General features: G+C 33.7%; 2 protein-coding genes across 14 annotated transcripts in view; one reads left to right on the forward strand and one right to left on the reverse strand.

The window, feature by feature from the left end:
• Positions 1-1,297: 1,297 nt before the first annotated feature.
• Positions 1,298-7,760, reverse strand: bnip3 (BCL2 interacting protein 3). The gene is made up of 6 exons (XM_051123843.1): positions 7,614-7,760; positions 6,192-6,357; positions 6,001-6,079; positions 4,429-4,535; positions 4,182-4,331; positions 1,298-2,326 (listed from the first exon to the last, which is right to left on the reverse strand). Exons 1-6 carry the CDS (start codon positions 7,654-7,656, stop codon positions 2,284-2,286), a joined length of 588 nt encoding a protein of 195 aa, XP_050979800.1. The 5' UTR covers positions 7,657-7,760; the 3' UTR covers positions 1,298-2,283.
• Positions 7,761-7,913: 153 nt separating this feature from the next.
• Positions 7,914-16,236, forward strand: part of jakmip3 (Janus kinase and microtubule interacting protein 3) — a 59,456-nt gene continuing 51,133 nt past the window's right edge. For all 13 annotated transcript variants that reach the window (XM_051123832.1, XM_051123829.1, XM_051123834.1 and 10 more), the window contains exons 1-6: positions 7,914-8,049; positions 9,209-9,297; positions 9,444-9,558; positions 9,656-9,920; positions 10,149-10,248; positions 15,051-15,289. In XM_051123832.1, the coding sequence (XP_050979789.1) occupies positions 15,155-15,289 (135 nt within the window). In that variant the 5' untranslated portion in view covers positions 7,914-8,049; positions 9,209-9,297; positions 9,444-9,558; ... (1 more) ...; positions 10,149-10,248; positions 15,051-15,154. The remainder of the gene's footprint in view (positions 8,050-9,208; positions 9,298-9,443; positions 9,559-9,655; positions 9,921-10,148; positions 10,249-15,050; positions 15,290-16,236) is intronic.

Raw genomic sequence — 16,236 nt, forward strand, 5'->3', positions numbered from 1 at the left:
CTATAGTCTCTTCTGCTCACCAAGGCTGCCTTTGATTTAAAGGAGAAATCCACTTCCAGAAGAACAATTCACAGATAATTTACTCACCCCCTTGTCATCCAAGATGTTCATGTCTTTCTTTCTTCAGTCGTGAAGAAATTGTGTTTTTTGAGGAAAACATTTCAGGATTCTTCTTCATATAATAGACTTCAATTGTGCCACTGATTTTGAACTTCCAAAATGTAGTTGAAATGCAGCTTCAAAGGGCTCTAAACGATCCCAGTCGAAGAAGGGGGTCTTATCTAGCGAAACGATCAGGCATTTTTTTTTTTTTCGGAAAATAAAAATAAAAATTTGTATTTTGTTTTTTTTTTTTTAAAGCACAAAAGCTGGTCTAGCACAGGCTCTGCGATGCGCGTTCACGTACTATTGAATAACATCGAAAGGTCACGCGGAACTTGGGAGGAACCACAGACCCAGTGTTTACAAAGCGAGAGAGACTAAGAAAGTTTTATTTTTCGGAAAAATTACTGATCATTTCGCTGGATAAGACCCTTCTTCTTCGGCTGGGATCGTTTAGAGTTTTTTGAAGCTGCATTTAAACTAGATTTTGGAAGATCAAATTCGGTGCACCAATGAAATCCATTATATGGAGAAAAATCCTGAAATGTTTTCCTCAAAAAACATAATTTCTTTAAGACTGAAGACAGAAAGACATGGACATCTTGGATGACAAGGGGATGAGTAAATTATTTGTAAACTGTTGTTCTAAAAGTGGAGTTCTCCTTTAAATATACAGTAAAACCAGTAATATTGTGAAATATCATTACAATTTAAAAGAACTGGTTATTATTTGAATATATTTAAAATATAATTTATTCCTGCATTCTAAATCTGAAATTTTTCAAATTTGACCTGAAATACAACTATTTGAAAATTTGCAAAAAAAAAATCAAAGTGTTGAGAAAATTGCCTTAAGTTGTCCAAATAAAGTTCTTAGCAATGCATATTTCTAATAAAAAAAAATGTTTTAATATATTTGCGGTAGGAAATTTACAAAATATCTTGATGGAACATGATCTTTACTTAATATCCTAATGATTTTTGTCATAAAAGAAAAAATGATCATTTTGACCCATGCCATGTATTGTTGGCTATTGCTACAAATATACCCGTCCTACTGGTTTTGTGGTTCAGTGTCACAATTTAATCCATCCTTGCTGATTTAAATTAATTTACTAAAAAAAAAAAATCCTACCAATCCCAAACGTGTAAATGTAAATATTATGTAAAATTAAGATGCAATCCAAGGGAAGTGTTATAGTTGGCATACATTTATTTCTGTTGATTCCCTCTGTTGATACAAAACCACTATGAAATTGATACATACACTGAATACAACTACAAAACATGCACAAATTTACACAATTTCCCTTATACTCCTGCCTGATTCATTAACAGTTTTATTTAAGGCAATCTCTGGGCTGGAACCCAGACCCTTCAGATAAACGAAGAACATCTGTGATTGCAGTTCAGGTGAGCACTAAGGCAAACTTAATTCAACAATTTCTCAAGTTAGGCTTGAAATATATTGTGCATTTATTGGTAATTTCAATTGACATTCAAAAAAGTGTTGATATGATATTTACTTTTTGGCTAGTATTTAAAGACCACTGCAGTTGTATAATACTATGAACAGCTTGATTCCCAAAGCAAAGGTTCGTTTTTGGTGTCTGCAACATCATAAATACAGAAACAACCTCAGGATACAGAGAAGTGGTGCTTTGACGAGGTAAAACAAGTCATATATATCATCAAATGCTGAAATGTATCATAAGATATAATTACAATCCCTGTTTTAATATGGGTAGATGGTTAAATCTCTTCCCAATTCACAGTCTGAAGTTTCACGTCATCTCCAGATCCAGCATTTTTATTTCCCCTCTCTCATTTCTTATTTTATAATCCTCCCATTATATTCTTAGTAGTCTTGGTACAAGTAAATACAAAATTATGAGGATGCATTACATCTAATTCTATCAGGCGTGCACCCATTAGTCTAGCATGGCCTTCCCTGTGCTAACGGCCCTGGAATGGACTGGCATTATGGGGAGGAACTATGGGAAAGGCCAGTGGAATACACAAGGGGGAAGCGAGGCAGAGCGGCCCACAGCCGGCGAGAGGAAATGTGTCACGTGACCTCGTCCTATCTGCATCTACACGAGCACTGATTCACGACAAAGCAGCTGAGATGGTGGATGTGCGTATATGAGATTTGTCTTGTTCGTGGCTTTTCCCGCTCCTTCAAAAGGTGCCAGAAGTAGTGATACGCCTTCCGATGTATACCCTAAAAAGACAAAATTATGAATTATCAGATGTAGCATTGGTGGTCATTTTAGGATCAATATATCAACATGCATTTGATGTACTTTCAGCTGTTTCAATTTTCTCCTCCAGGCTGTTTTTTTCAGATCTCCGGCTGCTTTGAAAGCAGTCGTAAATCAGTGGACTTGCTTTTGCATCAGCAGAGCTGTAAGCCATCAGCAGAAAACTGCTAAGTCATGCTAACCCCTGTGGAGCGCTAGCATGCATTCCAGCACGCAGACCGCATCCACTGCTGACTCAAAAATAACCCTGTTTTTGTTACTATAAAAAGATCCATATTCAGGTGCATATATGTGCATACTGATAAATACAATGCTGAATCTTTGATTTATGAATTTGGTGAAAATGCAGAGTTGTGGGTGGCTGTTGCTGCATTGCTGTGTGGTTGCTAGCGTGTGCCTATGAATGTTTTGGGTGGTTGATTATTATCCAAAGTCAATAGAAACCACCCACTCCTTAAAATATTATGTTCCCTAGATATGACTTTATAGGAATTCTTTACATAAGTAAGTATTTTTATATATATATATATATATATATATATATATATATATATATATATATATATATATATATTTTTAATATTACATTTTTATAAATACACATTTTTTATATTATATTTTTTTTTTTTTTTTTTTTTTTTTTTTTTTAAGAATGAGCCATTTTTGAAGAAATGCTTTTGTCGTGTGTATATAAAATTGGTAAAAATATATATATTTAATTTATTTAATTTATTTTATTTTTAGAATGAGCAATTTTTGAAGAAAAGCTTGTCATTTTTATTAGTTTGGTGTGTGTGTGTGTATATATATATATATATACATACATATATATATACAGTAGTCAACATTTGAAGTGGATCAGAAAGGTTCATCAAAGTTGTCCTAAGACAAGAACGGGTATTGTTTTGGTTTTAGGACAACTTTGATGAAAGGTTTTGATCCACTTCAAATGTTGACTACTATATATATATATATATATATATATATATATATTATATAATTGGTAAAAATATAAATAATTGTATTTCTATATATATATATACATATTTTTTTTATTTATTTTTTTTTTAAATGAGCAAATATATGACCTGAAATAAAATAAACAAAAAAATAATTAATTCAAACAAAATAAACAATTCAAACGCTTGAACTTTACTCATTTTTTTCCCCCTCATATATTTATTTTATTTGGCACTATTTCAATTGCTGAAAACAATTTTTAGTCATTTTTTTAGTATTAACAACTCATACTTAGAAAAGTAATTAGTCCACAAGTTATAGGATGATAAAGTAAAAAACTTTGTGACTTTAATAAATAAAAAACAGACAATATAAAAACTAGTGCTGTGAAATGATTAATCACATCCAAAATATACATTTTTGTTTATATAATGTGTGTATACTGTGTATATTTATTATATATAAATACACATACATACAGTATATATTTTGAAAATATTTACATGTATATACATATAATTGATATTATATATGAATATTTTTAATATATAAACAGCACATTTTTCTTAAATATATACGTGTGTGTGTGTGTGTGTGTTTATATATACATAAATATACAAAGTACGCACATGTAAACAAAAACTTTTATTTTAAATGCGATCAATCGCAATTAAGCGTTTAAAAACACTAATAAAAACATAATTTAAAAGATTGAACACTGCATTAATTTTTTTGTTCTTATGTAATATTTATATTTTTATTTTATTCAGCTTTAAAAAATTTTTGCAGTTTTTGTTTTACTTAGTATTAACAAATCTGCAGCTTAGATGTTTAGTGTTTGTTTCATTTACTCACCCGAGCCCCACAGCGAGGATGTGCGAAAGGACAAGAGAGGGCAGGAAAACTTTGAGGAATTCAGCGGAGAAGATTCCTCCCTTCTTCATCACACTAGTGTTCCTCATGCTGAGGGTGCTGGAACGCTTCGGGTGCCTCAGCAGAAACTCCCTACAAACACATCATTTACTAACTCATGTTATGCTTTTCATGCCAAGTTTTTAACGGGTTTAAATAGTATTTAAGTTTTTTTTAAAGGTTTAGGTACTTGGGCGGCAGGTTTTCCGGTCGACTTGACCAGTCCCAGATCCAGTCTGCATTTTTCTTCATCAGGATTTCCACCTCTTTTCTCCTCTCCAAATAGTCTTCCTCTGACTTAAACCAGACAACAAACAAGCTAACAGATGACTTTCAGGTTTCCAGTTTAGTTTATGCCCCATCTTGTAAAGTTAGATTAATTACTGTGATCTTCAGGGTTTCCACACATTTTGACCCTATAAATATCTATGACATTTAGTTGACTTTTAAAAACGCATCAATTTAGGTCCCACCTTATTTTGGCTGTCTTTAACTACAATGTACTTAAAGTATTAATTGCTGAGTACAGTGAACTTATTGTGTTCATGTATTGCAAAACACTTTTGCTGCTATTGAGGTTGGTAAAAGCTACGGTTAAGGTTAGGAACAGGTTTTGTGGTATGATAGGTTTAAGGGTGGGTCAGCAGTGTAATTACAGGAATTAATATATAATTGCATGCAGTATTTATTTTTTTTTTTTTTTTATAAGGGCAGCGTAAAAACATGAATGTACACAGTAAATGGACTATATCAAATGAATCATTAAAATGTCACTACCAAGTAGTTAAAAACACCAAATAATAATAAATAATTAAATAATTTAATTTAAATAATTTAAAAAATTCAGTTCTAAAAAACAAATCCTTGTAGTTTTTACATTTTTCTTGACCATGGGAACAGTGAATCATTTAAATGTCAGTACTGAGTTAAAGACATTTAAATAAATAAAAAAAATAATGAATAATAAATGTATATTCAAAATTTGTAGCTGATTAAATATTAAAAAAAAATAATAAATAATGATAATAATAATTATATATATATATATATATATATATATATATATATATATTTTTTTTTTTTTTTATATATATATATTTTTTTTAAATCTATTTATTGTTTATTTTTGGAATTTTTATTTATTCTTTCATGTGACTATTCAGTCTTAGAAAAAAAATCCCTGCAGATTTTTTGTTTTTCTTGACCATGGGAACAGTGAATCATTTAAATGTCAATGCTATGTAGTTAAAGACATTTAATTAAATAAAAAATGTATTAATAATAAGCGTGGAATCAAAATTTATAGCTGATTAAATATTTTAGAGCCATTACATTTCTTTTTTTATTTATTGGAATTTTAATTTATTAATTTATGTGAATATTCAGTTCTAGAAACAAATCGCTGTAGATTTTACATTTTTCTTGACCATGGGAACACTGAATCATTTAAATGTCAGCACTGAGTAAAGACATTTAAATAAATGAAAAAAATTAATAATAAAAGTAGATTTGTAGCTGATTAAATATTTTAGAGCCATGCATATTCCCTATTAAATCTTATTTGTTTCATTATTAATTACCAATTTAACTTTGTGAAATTCATTACCATGATTTTTCAGGTCTGGAAACCACTATTTTCATGGGAACCTTGAACATTACTTTATAAAGAATTTATCTAATTGCATGAAAGCAGTAGTACATCTGCACTAATACAATTTACTATTAAAGTCATGACAAGGTTACACGTGCTGCTAACATCTACCTGCGAGCTGTTCTTTTCCCCAGAGCTGTGGACCTCGGAGCCCCTACGCAGGTGCGAAGGAGTCTGGGATCTTGGAGGACTGGTAAGAACATTTATATGCAATTAATATAACATGCTCATGCTATCAAATTAACATCTTGCGTGCATCTCATGGCAGTTCATGCACTAAATCAAAGTCTGCTTGTACCGACCTGTCACATGGGAGGCTTCCTCTTGAGCTGCTCCTGCCCGACTCGTGCTGAGCATCCAGCAGCATCTTCTCCAGGTCTCCGCTTGGGGCGGTGCTGGCAGACTGCTCCTCCGAAGCTCCTTTAGGAGTGCTGCCGCCATTATTAAAATGCAGCTCCACCCAGGAACCTGCAGCAAAAGCCAAATAACATCTAGGTCTTTAGTTTTGCATGTAGATTGTTCTTTATTACATAAGTGTTCAAAATAAAAAAAGCCCACTCATAATTCTGACATTGCAATGGCAGCTGCATTGTTATTTGTTTGTTTTTTTATATACTGAAGTATGCAAAACACTGCTTGCAGATGTTTCTGTTATGTGCACATTGTTTTTTTATGCCTCTGGCTTTCACTGTATTGCAAACATGTCATAGCCTGTTGAATATTTTATCGACATGACATTGAAAACTAGGCTGGGCATGAATCAGTGATCATGACACAGCGACCAGAATATCCAGATAAACAAAGAAAACATGCCAGCACTTGAGTCTCAAACCAGCAGTCAGAGCAAAATAAACACTGCTCTGGCTATAAATAGCTCATGATGTCAAATCAGTTTTTTTTTCACTCAGCGTCCAATGAAATCAGGCTGTGTAAACCCCACCTTTCTGAAGTAGTGATGCAGACTCCTTTCTGCGAATCGGTTCTTTCAGATGAATCGTTTCAAAGAACCGGTTTAGTGATTCTCTGCGTCGTCCCGTGGTGCCTTACTTCCCAATTTATTTTTTTCGCTTCTTTTTTGTTTACGTTGTATTAATAAAGAAAATTGCAATTACAAAATCAACACTAAAATTATTCTGTTTTGATTAATCCACCTAAGGTCGTTGACGTATTTTAATTACGCTTATTTGTAATACTGCCCAGTCAAATCTTGTTCAAATCGAAAAGACTGTTATCACATTTGATTATTAATTCGTCTCATTATGATTCGGACATGTTCAAAAGAGACGAATCGGTCATTCGTTCAGTGAGCTGCGAGTTGCCGAATCGAGAACGGTTACGTTCGACTCCCGAACGAATCGTTCAAAAGAACCGGCTCTAAAAAGGATTCATTTGCGAATCTGATGTCGCGTTGCTTCCATATTTATTATTGCAGTTAACCTGCGTCACTACTGTGTTGTTTTACACACCTGTTTCTCCTCGCCTCATATTATGTCGTTAGATATTAACAAGCTCTTGACAATTAATTTAATGTGATACTGGAATGTTATGTAAGTTAACCTTATGGCATGAACGTCTATTATCATTCAATATCTGAAGGGAATAACTGTATAAATAACCCCACACATGCATATACACATGGTAGTAGTCTATAATAAATGGCGTTTTGAGGAGAAACATGCATAAAATAACATTAACTTGATTTGTTTTTATCTCTAGTTACATACCCTGAAGGTTTTCCTCAGACACGCTTTGTTTTTCAATCGACATTTTAGCTTCCTTTACCGACCAAACAGCCCGCAGAGGATGATTCGCGTCCGTTTAAATCCTTACACAATAGTCGATACGATACAGAAACGCAGTGTTATCCAGAGGCATGGGTCGCTCCACGCACTTGTTTGTCGATGAGAACGGTTCTGATATAACGTTATATTCTGCACGTCCTGTACAGTAAACAGCATGTGGATTCATGTGACAGAAGTGGATCGGGATCTTTATTCCATGAATCCACACAGCTGGTGGTGACGCAACATGCGGCTGTCCGATGGATGGAAATATAGGGCAAACAGAATGACAACAATACTGGCACATTGGCACAAGGGATGCCAGATTGTGCGAATCCTCCTCGGAGTTGTTGCCAGGTTGTAGAAAATCCTCCTTAAGGTCAGTGGCCCAACGGGATAAACTCAAGGTTCACAAGAGTTTTTTGTAGTTTTTGCATTTTATTAGGCTATTTTTATTTTACATGTATTATTTTTTTTTTTTAAACGTGTCCTTTTAATTTGCTTTACTTACTAACCTGCTTAAACGTTTTTTTGTGTTTTAGTGGTTTCAGTTTTTTTATTACATGAACTTTAATGTTAGTTTTAGCATTTAGTTAACTTTTTGAATTTGAAGATCGGGGTAAATGTAACTTATTTTGTCTTCTGAGAAACAAGTAATCTTCTGGAGCCAAAATAAGACATATGTAGACATCTTCATTCTGTTCAAAAGTTTTCACCCCCAGATCTTAATGCATCGTGTTTCTATCTGAAGCATCAGTGAGCATTTAAACCTTCTGTAATAGTTGCATATGAGTCCCTCAGTTGTCCTTGGTGTGAAAAGATGGATCTCAAAATCATACAGTTGTTGTTGGAAAGGGTTTAAATACACAAAAATCCTGAAAAACCAAAGAATTTGTGGGACCTGGAGGCAGTTTAACTGTTCAGGACAAACAATGGCATCATAAACAACTATCACTAAACAAAAACACAGCTGTGGATCATTCAGGAAACAACACAGTATTATAAATTAAGCGTATGTAAACTTTTGAACGGGATCATTTCTATACATTCAAAAGAGAAATTATTATATATTGTATAACATCTATTGTGTGAAATGTCTTATTCAGGTCAGTACTAAATAAAAAATAACATGCATTTTGTATTATCTCTCTTATTTTGGTAAAATAATTAGCATTTCAGTTAATGACAATTTAAGATCTTTTTAAAAGAATAGTTCACCCAAAAATGAAAGTTTTGTCATAATTTAATCACTCTTATGTCATTCCAAAACTGTTTCCTTCTTATGTTGAGCACAAAAGAACATATTTTGAAGAACCAAACAATTGTTGGTCCCCATAGTATTTCTGTCTCCTCAAAATATGTCAAAATAATCATCTTATTTCCATAATTCTTCAAAATATCTTCCTTTATGTTTGACATAAGAAACTCATACAGATTAGGAACGACATGAGGGTGATTAAATGATGGCAAAATTTTCACTTTAGGGCTCCTAAAAGCATGAAATGAACTGCAGCATGCTAACATATATCTCTTTTCAGGTATTTTAGACCTCCTTGGATTATTATTGCACTGCTTGCTCAACCAGTGACCTGAATCTGTTAGAGCTACTACTTTGTCATAACTGCAGGTGGGAGAAATATTTGGAAATTTCAAAACAATATTTTTGCAATTCTGTTTAGCGCCACTAGTGGCACAGAAATGAAGCACTGCACCTTTAACACCAATCATTTCATGTTTTGTTTTCCCATCTTACCTCTCCTTCGCCATCTGTAGGGTTGGAGGATAAATCACAGCACTACAGTAGGATGATAATGTTGTTCTGCAGTATTATTTAAGCCATGCTGAATGATGCAGTTTCTATCAGCAGCCATATGGAAGGAACAGCATGGTATGTGAATCCTGAACCAGTTCCAAATAAACAAGAGCTATGCAGTGAGTTGAGTAACACAACCTACATATGTGTTTGGTTGTTATTTAATGCATAGGCTGGAGGATGATGACGTGATGCTGTGGGACTGAGATGCAGTTGCAGTGCATCGACCAGCGGGCGGCTACAATAGCTGTCTTTTCCTCTGTCTCTCTCAACCCAGGATAGAAGCCAGGCTTCACGCATCCCGCAGAACTGCCAGATCCTAGAGTGTATGCATGTGGACACGTCTGCGCATATGTGTGTGCGTGCCACCCTCCCCTCCTCCTTCCTGCCGGCAGCATCCCTCGCTCTCCTTCAAGGATGGTGAGGGAGTGTTTATGGTAAGTGCAAGGCGTCAAATCTCTCTTGCTTCAAAATCTCTCCTCTAACATGCAATAGCTCCCTCCTGTTCCTCCTATTTTCATGTTATTCCCTTCTGGTGATCCGGTGTTTGTGTTGCTGAGGATCCAGCTGTCTGCGCAGACCGCAAGTGGCTCGGTTCTAAAGGGATTCAAGCATCTTCTGCATGGAATTCAGGGCATGACAACATGCATCCCTTGTCGTTTCAGAGCATGTGCTGCGAATCACACGGAATGATGGAGGACCAACAGCTCCCTGGATAAACCCTGCAGACTAAAACAACATCACAACTCAAATCATGCACTTAAGGTGAGTCTAAACCTTAATGCATTGAATTCACTTCTTGCAGGGTGGCATCAAGCGTGTGATTACCATATAACGATCCTGTTATCAGCCTGCGGGAATGTTTGTCAGAACTGTCAATAGGAGCCGGTGCAAAAGGGGAGATGTTGATGAAATGATGCTTGCGCAGGTTGGAATAACGTCCACAGGCTGGCATCTGCCCACTGGGACATTTGTTGAAATGTTCTCGGAGGGCCATCTGCGATGCAAAGAGGCGTTTATTTTCTTCAAAAGCTTGCCAGAGAAACAGAGCACAGGTTTCATAGGTTGTATTCATGATGTAAGCGAAGGATGACGAAATGTGCATCTTTTTTGAGCATGCAATCGGCAGCCTAAAGGAATGAATTTGTTGCCTTCCAATTTAAAGAGTGTTTTAGAGGAAGTTTTGACATGAGCATCAAAATATGAATGCACACAGAAACAGATTATGTTTAAAGCATTGGATGTGATGCAAATAATTGAAAGAAGACAGATATTGACTAAAGATGTCACTTTCAAAATGAGTTTATCTACAAACAGGTTGCATGATATTGATGCACTTGTAATAACATGAGAAATGCGTGTTGTTTTACATGATTGGAGAGGATGCAAATGATAGTAGCATATATATATATATATATTGTTTAAATAGACTAATTAATGATAATAATTAGATATGCATACTGTATAAGAAAGCATATACTTTTGCACTAGTTCAGGACCCTGTATAAATGCAAAAATTCAGTGTTATTTGGTATCATTGATGTACTATATAATTTTTATAATATTTTAATTAGATTTTATTTTACATTTTACATATACCGTTTTTAATCATTTTATTTAAGCAATAATGAAAAATGTTGCCTTAGGCAACAGCCAAAATAATATTTTATTTTATTTTATTTCAAGTAACAAATATGTTTTTAACTTACCCTATTAAGATTTAAGAGCAGCTAGACATTTTTTTCATTTATTTTAGAGCATATTGCATAAAGTCTGCTGAGTCACTGTAATTCAGTCAGATTAGACGCTTCAAGTAATCTCACATCCAGAACTTTAAAGAAACAGTTCACTCAAAAATTAAAGATCTGACATTATTAGCTCTATATGGGATCTGTAAACCCGTCGTGATTTTCACAAGGGTTTGACTCGGTGTTGAATTATCATTGGACAACAGCTGATCTGTATCCAGGAAACAGCTTGTAATATTTATTTACGTTTGTAACGCCGATAAGAGTTCAGTAAGGGATCCGGCTGAGGCCGACAGTAATTGAGCTGTACTTCAGAGCTGTCAGTATAGCTGCTGTATGTATGAAAAGTGCTGTTATCTTACTCAATGATCCACATAATGTGTTCAGTTCAACTGGGCAAAGCTGAAGGGTGTCTTTCATCACTTCTTAAGTGAGATTATGTTAAAGGATGAAGTTAGAGATGCCTAATTCAGTACAGGCTTGCGGTCAATGTCTATCATACTTTGACAAGTCCTATTGTAACTGGTTTTTGGATGATTTAAATTTAATTAAAAAATTGCCAAATAGTAGCTGAGTAATCAGTCAGGTCATTGTGTTGTGTATAACTAGTTTAATGCTTAATTAAAATGCAATTTGATACTTGTTTAGGATGCTTATATTGTTTTTAGTAAGGTAAGATATTGTACAGTTGGTGAGATATAATATTATAGTCTGTTTTTAAAATATAAAAACGATGAAATGTCAAACATGATGTAGACGTTATATCCACTGCGCTGCTATAATAAGTCTAGAATGGAGCCACAAAGTTCAAAAATGCAAGAAGGACACTGAAACTCCTCAAGCAAGCCAAGAGCATCCTGGGAATGTTGTGGATTTGATGTAGACTCTTGCAAAGTGCATCTCTAATTACATGCTCAATAGAAATGTGATAAACCGAGTGCTTTCAAAGCAAATGAATTCATTAAATTCTCACATAGTGTATATGTAATTACTCTTTTGAATTGTGAATGTTGTTTAAACCTGCAGTAGATTTTCCTTCAATCTAGAGAGGTCAGAGATGTTTTCTGCCCTATTTCGTTCTTTTCTGATTGTCTGTCATCTGCAAGTTAGTTGGCATGTTGTTAGATTCCTCTTATCTGTAGTCTGCTGAAGTGATCAGTCAAGCTTACAGCTGGAAAGATGTTTCTGTAAGGATTAGATGTGGATTTAGGATTTGTAATAGTGGTAAGCAGAGGAAAAACTTCCAGTTACACTTTCCAGAATCAAGACTGCTAAAAGCAAGCATATCTTGTTAATATAAAGCTCTTTTTATTGCTCAAAGTTTGCTATTTCATAGCTCAACGTTAACTTTGTCGCAGATGTTTCTCCATGGAGGAAATAAAAGACAAAGCTGCCTCAGCTGTTCACTGTAAAAAAAAAACACAATTTTAATTTGTTGAGTCAACTTAAAATAATTTGTTACCCTGCTGCCTTCAAATTTTAAATTCAGTCAACTCAAATAAAATTAGTCAACTTGAAATGTTAAGTTAACTAAATGTTAAGTGTACTAAGTGACAACTAAGATATTTAAGTTGACTAAACTAAAAAATTGGTTTGTTAAACTTAAAGCTGTGTTTGTTACCCGGCTGCCTTAAAATTGTAAGTTGAATCAACTCAAATATCCAAGCTGTCACTTAGTACAACTTAACATTTTAAGTTGACTAAACTTTTTTTTGAGTTGACTGAACTTAAAATTTTAAGGCAGCGGGGAAACAAATTATTTTAAGTTGACTCAACAAATCGTTTTTTTACAGTGTTGACATACTGTACAGTAAGCATAGATAGGAACTTTATAGGATCATTTGGTGTAGTTTGATTAGAAAAGCGTAAATTTTGATCTTGCAAATCTGAGCACAGTTTGAGACACTGAGATCTCTCCTAAAACTATAGAGATGATGTTAGATACTTTCAGGAGAAAAAAATGAGAAGCAAGAGACTTTGGCTCCATTTGCTCTTCACTTAATCACATTTCTGTCAATTGAGATGTGAATTGAGATAATTTATTGATTAAACTGGAGTCAGGTAGTCTCAGAAAATAATGCTTTATTACAAAAGGAGTTCACTATTATGAAGGACTTTTATCATTAATTAACCATTGATAATTTAAATGAAAGATTTAATTAATCAGTGCTGGCCAGAGATTAGCATTTGTTGCTTGGAAACTCTAGTTAAGATAAACCTTATTTTTGTGAAGCTTTTTAACAGGTCAGGATTTGAGAGAGAAAGGTGCTACCTGTTAAAAGCACAAATTACACTTTTATTTGACTTAACAAGCAAGGCAATGAAGTTAGGAATATATTGTGATGCATCTGAGCTCCAAAAAAGTGTTGCCACATCTTACTGCACCTCAAGACTTTGTGATTAAAGGAGAGCTTCTCTAAAATATTAAATTAGCTATATTGATGGAAATAACTATAACACTATTGATACTAATACCACTATCTAGAGATAAATGGTGACAGAAAATGATTTACACAATATTTATTCAAAAAATATGTGACCCTGGACCTCAAAACCAGTCATAAGGGTCAGGTTTTTTATATTGAGATGCATACATCATCTGAAAGGTGAATAAATAAGTTTGCCATTGATGTGTGACTTGTTTGGATAGGACAATATTTTGAAAATCTGGAATCTGAGGGTGCAAAAAAATCTAAATGTTGAGAAAATCACCTTTAAAGTTGTCCAAATTAAGTTCTTAGCAATGCATATTACCAATCAAAAACGTTTCGATGTTCACAGAAGAAAATCTACAAAATATCTTCATGGGACATTATCTTTAATTAATATCCTAATGATTTTTGGTATAAAAGAAAAAATCAGTCATTTTGACCTGTACAGTGTGTTCTTGGCTATTGCTGCTTACGACTGATTTTGTGGTCCAGGGCCAAATATGTATTTTTATTTATATATTTAAGGAAAAAATCATAAATTCTGTTTTGTCTGGCATAGAACAGACACTCATTTGATATTCAGCTCATGCGTCTCTGTTTCTGAGCTGTGAGCCTTTGACTTAATCAATAAATGGCACTAATACCATTTTCTCTGTTTTAAAGTCAACATGAAACTCAGTTTGCAACACATTTTTAGTTCCATATTCTTATGCTTTTAACTGTCTAAATGTGATAGGATTGGGAAAATTGGGCGCTGCACACCAGAATGAAGCCATTAAATTAACTGAACGTTCAGTTCAAGGGCAGAGCGTCCTATGACGTTTTAATACAGATGTTTTCTTTATTAATATTTTTTGCAATAAAATGCATGGATTAATTGTTCCAGAATCATGCATCTAAAATGTAAATGAGTCTTATTTCATTTTATGTTCACTTTAAACTAGATGAAGAGTCTTTTAATTAGAATGCATTGAAATTTCTTGAAATTATTAGTTTTCTTGAATTTGGATTACAGTTATGATAAAAGATGTCTTGATTTTAAGCCTGAAGACTTGACTTATCAAACATTTTATGGCTTTTAGTCAATTCCTGTTTGCTTTAAAGTCATCAAGCATGATACTAAAAGATGACAAAATTATTTTTAACAGAATGGAAAAACAAGTACTTTATTCTAGGAAAATAGAGCAAAATACATGAAAATATGAACAAAAGTATGTCCCATCAATCATTCCTGTTTTAATTAGAAATTTGTCAACAGAAATGAAAATTGCATTCATTAATCTTTTTATTTGTATTTCAAGCGATTTTCTATTAGTGAAACAGTCAAGCTCTAATTGTTCTACATCTCAGTGAGCTTTATAAATCCTTGTTTCCTTGTAAACTGCAGGTGGGTGGAAAGATGTAGCTGAGGAATAAACGGAAACCGATCTTGACCGTTCGCAAACTCAGGTCATCCCTGAAAGGGGCGTGGCCTGTGGAGTACTGCCCAATATGTCCAAGAAACCCCCCAGTGGGCGGGGCAAAGGGGAGCGACCTGACGCCATGGCAGCACTGCAGGCAGCCAATGAGGAGCTAAGAGCCAAACTCACCGAAATCCAAATTGAACTGCAGCAGGAGAAAACCAAGGTTTGAATCCAGAGCTACTTACATTTTATGTATTTGAATACATGACTCCATTTCAGGAGTATTATTTTGTTTCTGTATTATGTAGTTTAACTACGTTCAGTCTGGAAATGGCTTCTCAGCTGAAGTATTGCTTGTAATGTTGACCTCATTTCCGTCTGTATTTTTGAAAGATTTACTTTCTCTGGAGTTCAGTCTCTTTGCTGTCACATCATCTGCTTATGTCACTATGATTTCCTTTTAATTCTTGTTCTCTAAGGGTGGATCAGAGCTGATTGTTGGCTAGGATAAAATGTTTGTTATTTTGTTATGTGTAGTACTTGCTTTATGAATTTGTAATTGCCATAACCTACCATTTAAAAGTTTGGATCAGTAATTTTTTTTTTTTCTCTTTTTGAACAATTAATATTTTATTCAGCATGGATGCACAAAATTAAATTTGATCAAATGTCACAGTAAAGACATATACTGTTACAAAAAACCTGAAAAATGTATCACGTTTTCACAAAAAATATTAAGCAGCACAACTATTTTTGACATTGATAATAATAAGAAATGTGACACTGAAGGCTTGAGTAATGATGCTGAAAAATCAGTTTTGTATCACAGGAATAAATTACAGTTTAAAATATATTCAGCTAGAAAAGCTTTCTTTTAATCTTTAATAATATTTCATCCATTTTTAAAATTCCATACTTTTCCAGACTTAAATTTCCAAACCTCTCAGTAGATTTTCAAACAATCTTTAACATCACTGGTCCACAGAGCATTTTTTTTTCAGCTTTATATTTGGAATATAGTTCAGTATGTAAATATTTTTATTTTTTCAGGTTTTTTTTTTCCATAGATTATTCTCGTGACAACATACAGTCCCTAAAATAAAATAAAAAAATATATATAGAAAAATAAAGACTTTTACATGCACACAATAAACATTTTTGTGCCCTCAA

This window comes from Labeo rohita, chromosome 12 (assembly GCF_022985175.1).
Source record: "Labeo rohita strain BAU-BD-2019 chromosome 12, IGBB_LRoh.1.0, whole genome shotgun sequence".
In the NCBI taxonomy this organism is placed as follows: Eukaryota; Metazoa; Chordata; class Actinopteri; order Cypriniformes; family Cyprinidae; genus Labeo; species Labeo rohita.

Excerpts from the sequence above, each read along its gene's own strand:
- bnip3 (XM_051123843.1), bottom strand. The coding sequence starts at position 7,656 with ATGTCGATTGAAAAACAAAGCGTGTCTGAGGAAAACCTTCAGG. Across the intron at positions 6,358-7,613 it reads GTCTGAGGAAAACCTTCAGG|GTTCCTGGGTGGAGCTGCAT; the intron begins GTATGTAACTAG and ends CTTTTGCTGCAG. Across the intron at positions 6,080-6,191 it reads GGAAGCCTCCCATGTGACAG|TCCTCCAAGATCCCAGACTC; the intron begins GTCGGTACAAGC and ends TGTTCTTACCAG.